General features: G+C 39.1%; 1 protein-coding gene across 1 annotated transcript; it reads left to right on the top strand.

Moving 5' to 3' along the window:
* The first annotated feature begins 2,714 nt into the window (after nucleotides 1-2,714).
* Nucleotides 2,715-4,512, top strand: LOC115630736 (lipase 1). The gene is made up of 5 exons (XM_030527390.1): nucleotides 2,715-2,930; nucleotides 3,065-3,242; nucleotides 3,383-3,738; nucleotides 3,860-3,997; nucleotides 4,060-4,512. Exons 1-5 carry the CDS (start codon nucleotides 2,715-2,717, stop codon nucleotides 4,510-4,512), a joined length of 1,341 nt encoding a protein of 446 aa, XP_030383250.1.
* The last annotated feature ends 863 nt before the right edge of the window (nucleotides 4,513-5,375 follow it).

Below are 5,375 nucleotides of genomic sequence, written 5' to 3'. Positions count from 1 at the left end.
ATTAAACGAATTTGAATCGTTTTTGTGCATAAACAATTAACTGAAGTCTACACTTTAACAAAAATTACCAAAAACTGCCTGAATTTTGATAAATCGGCAGTAAAATACATGGCTTTTAAATATATAATTAAACTTGGGGAGAGAATAACATTTCTTATTCTAAACAAGTAAAAAAGCTAAAGTCGGGTGTCCCGACTTTGAAATACTCTGTACATATGTTTACAATAATTATAGAAAATAAAAAAATTAAGAAAATAAAAAAAAAAATTTGATCGATTTTACCTCTCTCGGTATTCGAACTCACGTAAAGGGTGTATAGTTGCACATTTACATAGCAATTGCGTCTGTGTGAGTGTATGTATGCCTATGCGCATCTATTCGTGTCTGTGTAAGCATTTTCGCAGTCAACACAACAGCAACATCAACAACAGCCGCGGGCAGCGCTTGAGCAGCGCTGCAGCAGCGCTGCATCAGCAAATATATTTATGGCTATAACTTCTTGTTAAATCGGTCTATCATAATGAAATTTGACATACGGACACATAATAACCAACTGGGGGTATTTCCAAAATTTTAGTTCGAAATTCCAAGAATTACGGGAGTTACGATTTGCGGGGTAGAGGGGGGAGGGAGGGAAATTCCAAAATATACATTTTCTGCGTATTCACATAAGGCATCTGGGACTAAAATTTGGTGTTCCTAGGTCTTATAGTCTCCGAGATATAGGCGATTATACGAATGGAAAATCGGGAAAACCCCCATAGGGGGGAAGTGGGGGGGAAAATCAAAAAAATAAAACAAACTCGTATAGAATACACACATAACGCATCTTTGTGCAAAATTTGGTGTCTCTATCTCTTATAGTCTCTGAGATCCAGGTGTTCATACGGACGGACAGACGGACAGACGGACAGACGGACAGACAGACAGACAGGGCTAGATCGACTCGTCTCGTCATGCTGATCAAGAATATATATACTTTGTGGGGTCTGCCACGCCTCCTTCTGCCTGTTACATTTTTCAGCTCCCGCAAACCTAATATACTCTTGTACATTTCATGTACAGAGTATAATAAGAAAAACAACCAGGCTAATTATTATTGATTATTCCGCTTTATAAATATATAATAAATTTATTGAAATATATTCCGAAACAAACAAGTCCATTAAAAAGCAAGATAGAACGCTACAGTCGAGTAAGCCCGACAGTAAAAAACCCTGTACTCTCCACAAAAAAGGAAAATTAAAAAAAATTATTAAAATTTTTTTTAATAATTTAATTAATTAATTAAATTAAATGTAAAATATTCAACACATGCATACATACATAAGTGTTTATGTACAATTTCAATAGAATATATTTACATCAGAATCGTCTCTCTGCGTGTTTGTATGCAGCACAAAGTTGGACAAAGGCAGCAACAAGAACAATAACAGCTGCGGACAGAGTTGCAGGCAGCGATTTTATTTATGGCTATAACTTTCCTTAGAATTCACCTATCATGATGGCATACGGACTCATATTCACTAACTGGAGGTATTTACCAAATTTGAGCACAAAATTCCAAAAATTACGGAAAAAAAAAACGAATTGCGGGAAAAAAAACTTAAACTCATACTTTCTCGGTCTTAGGAGAATCTGAATACCAAGTTTGGTTGTTATAGCTCGTATACTTTCTGAGATCCTTGCGTTCAGACGGACGGTCAGACGGACGTGGCTATATCGACTCGCCTTGTCATCCTGATCAAGAATATATATACTTTGTGGGGTCTGCCACGCCTCCTTCTGCATGTTACATACATTCTCACAAAACCAATATACCCTTTCATCCTTTGGGTACAGGGTATAAAAATACAAATATCAAAAATATATAAAGTCTAAAAAAATATATAACAACATTTAAATTATTTGTTTTTATGTACTTTACAAATCCGTATAGCCACAATTTTCTTCCACTGTGTATTTAAACTATTTAAACTAAATGAAATTAATTTTCTTATTCTAAACTGAAACTCAAACGGCCCCAACATATCATTTCTCCTTTTTTTTGTAAACTCCACTTTTAAAATCTGCAAGTCATTTTGAGTAGTTTTGCATTCACTTCGCTTTTATGAACGCACCTCAAATTAATTTGAATATCTAAAAGCATTTGGAAACTCGAAAATTTCATTCATTTTTTTTTATCGTTTTATCAAACCATTTCTCTCTTTCGTTCGCATCAACAAGCAATATATAGATATATGGATATATAATGGGAGCAAGGCCAATAAGTGTCTCAATCAGCACTGTTGGTAATCAGTTTTCAGTCAACACGGTTTTCAGTCAGTTGGGGGTCCCTTTTGGTTGCAATGTTTCTCTTTAAGATGCCGCAGCAGTATCTCCCCCATGTAGTTGCCCCAAAATAAAAGCAAAAATACGAAAAATCATAATCAAAAGGTAAACAATACAACATACAAGAAACGTCACAATTGTTGCTGTTGTTGTTGTGATCGAAAGTTTTCGGCATTCTTCACACAATTCGAACATCGGTGCCGCCGCCAATGCCATCGCATGCGACGGAAACTGACAATTTCAGTTGAGCCCGCAACTCGCAGCGGTTAGGTTGACAATATTAACGATAAAGAAAGAAGCACCGACCGACGCGACGGACAGACAATTCAGTTTACAATTTCACTTTCAGTAGTAAATTTTATTCGATATACGTGCCCTCGAAAATGTTGCCGCAACGCCGCCGCTTAAAGCTTTACTTACTGCTCGGGTTATGTTTGCTCATCAGTCGGACGCAGGCACAGCTCATTGGAGCTGACGAGGCCGAGGCCGAGCCCGAAGAAGAGGAGGACGAGGAGGAAGAGGAAGAGAGTGTGGAAGACGAGACGTTGGAGGAGAAGCTGCAGCGCAAAAACATCAAACAGGACTCGAACCTAACTGTGGTGCGTACTTGCTGCTGTCTTGGCCAAGATTAATGGCCTGGCATAAATTGCATGTTGTCGTGGTCTCGTCGTCATGGCCGTCTTGTTCGTCATGGTCGCCGCTCATCAACTATTTACACTTTTCATCAACACAGGATAAATTAATTGCTAAATATGGCTACCAGGCGGAAGTGCATCGTGTGACCACAGAGGATGGTTACATACTGACAATGCACCGCATACGGAAAGATGGCGCCCAACCCTTTCTTCTCCAGCACGGTCTGGTCGATAGCTCAGCGGGCTTTGTCATTATGGGACCGAACGTTAGTCTGGGTAAGTGGATGAGTAGATGAGTAGATGAGTGAGCGTCTAGAGCGATTGTCGTCGGCCAACGCCTTTGTGTCTGCGACTCTGTGTGATTAATTACAAATGCAAGTGATTAACGTGGACGTGGCTTTGATTTCTCTTGGCAGCCTATATGCTGGCCGACCACAACTATGACGTCTGGCTGGGCAATGCCAGAGGGAATCGTTATTCCCGCAATCACACCACCCTCGATCCGGACGAGTCCAAGTTTTGGGATTTCAGTTGGCATGAAATCGGCATGTACGATCTGCCCGCCATGATCGATCATATTCTGAAGACGACCGGCTATAAGAAGCTGCACTATGCGGGTCATTCGCAGGGCTGTACCGCCTTTTTTGTTATGTGCTCCATGCGGCCGACCTACAATGAAAAGGTCATCATGATGCAGGCCATGGCACCGGCTGTCTACGCCAAAGAGACCGAAGATCATCCGTATATACGGGCAATCAGCTTGTATTTTAATGTAAGTCAAATATTATTGCCATCGGGTAACGCATTCACAGCCTACATTACCCCTAGACTGAGGGCTATAGAAACTGCGATGATTTGTAGATGCTTTACGTTACTTGATTTATTTCCTCCAGACTCTGGTTGGCAGCTCAATAAGCGAAATGTTCAATGGAGAGTTTCGTTTTCTGTGCCGCATGACTGAGGAAACGGAACGTCTTTGCATTGAGGCCGTCTTTGGCATTGTGGGACGAAACTGGAACGAATTTAACAGGGTAAGTGGGCGGAGTTTCAAATAAAATCTCACTAAACTGTTGTTGTGCAAACCTTCAAACAGAAAATGTTTCCCGTCATCTTGGGTCATTATCCTGCAGGCGTTGCTGCCAAGCAAGTCAAGCATTTTATTCAGATCATCAAGAATGGACGCTTCGCTCCCTATAGCTACAGTGCCAGCAAGAATATGCTGCTCTACCGAGAGCATGTTCCTCCCCGCTACAATCTCAGTCTAGTCACCGTTCCCACCTTTGTCTATTACTCCTCAAATGACTTACTCTGCCATCCCCATGATGTGGAATCCATGTGCGAGGATTTGGGAAATCCCGCAGGCAAATATTTGGTGCCCATGAAAGATTTCAATCATATGGACTTTCTTTGGGCCATCGATGTACGTCGTTTGCTTTATGCGCGCATGCTGCAGGTGCTGGAGAAGGACAAAAAACGAACTTTGGAGGCAGACCAAGAAGGGAATAAGTTAAAAGCGCGAGTGATTCGTGGCCTTAACGCGGCATAGTACAAAATTTACATTTATTTACCATTTATTACTAGCTTTACTTATTTATTTATGTATGTGAATAAATTATTAATCAATGATTTTTGCTTTTATTTTACCAACAAATATCAATATTAATTTGTTCCCTAGTAACCAAGAGAAAGCAATCAAAGCAATTATTATTATATTCCAGCATATGAATTGATCCTTTTGGAAGGTGTTACAAGGAATAAAGATGACTTTTGTTGCTTAGCATGTAAGGAAGGAGTAAGCACTGAAATAGTCAACCAATTAGTTTGTGGAAGTGGCTCAATTCTATGCTCTGCAGAAGCAAATGGAAGAAGCTGCGAAGATGGCTACAAAGCATGTGGTGGTGGCAATGCGAGATTTTTTTAATTACAGGGTGTTAAAAACTTAACATTAAATTCATGTTGTTTACCTATACATTATTTATATAAAATATACTTCTATTCAGAGCAAGGAGTTATTACAAAAATGCTATTTTATCATTTTTGCCATAAAATTTAAGCCATTTGTGTTTACACATAATTCAAAATTTGAATGTTACAAGTATTTGTCTTACAACTTAAGGTTTGAATAATCCTAAAAATATAGCAGTTTTGCAGTTTCACCATAAAACAAACAGTAAAAGCGGTATGAAGTCTTTTGGGCAAAGTATCAAATTTTATATTTATTTGTTTATTTATTTACTTTGTTTTCTAGCTTTAAATATTTCAATGTATTTTGCGATATTAAATATGCAAGTGTCAGTGAAGACCGGAAGCGGAAGTCAAATGTTTTTTGCAGACAATGACCTTGCCCAGAAACTGTAACATATACATAAGTAGAAGCTGCCTCTGACAGAGACAAGCATGCAGGCAAAG

Source organism: Scaptodrosophila lebanonensis, unplaced genomic scaffold (genome assembly GCF_003285725.1).
Source record: "Scaptodrosophila lebanonensis strain 11010-0011.00,11010-0021.00 unplaced genomic scaffold, SlebRS2 tig00001410-arrow-pilon, whole genome shotgun sequence".
Taxonomy (NCBI): Eukaryota; Metazoa; Arthropoda; class Insecta; order Diptera; family Drosophilidae; genus Scaptodrosophila; species Scaptodrosophila lebanonensis.
The sequence above is the reverse complement of the archived record's forward strand: the minus strand, read 5'-3'. Positions and strand labels throughout refer to the sequence as shown.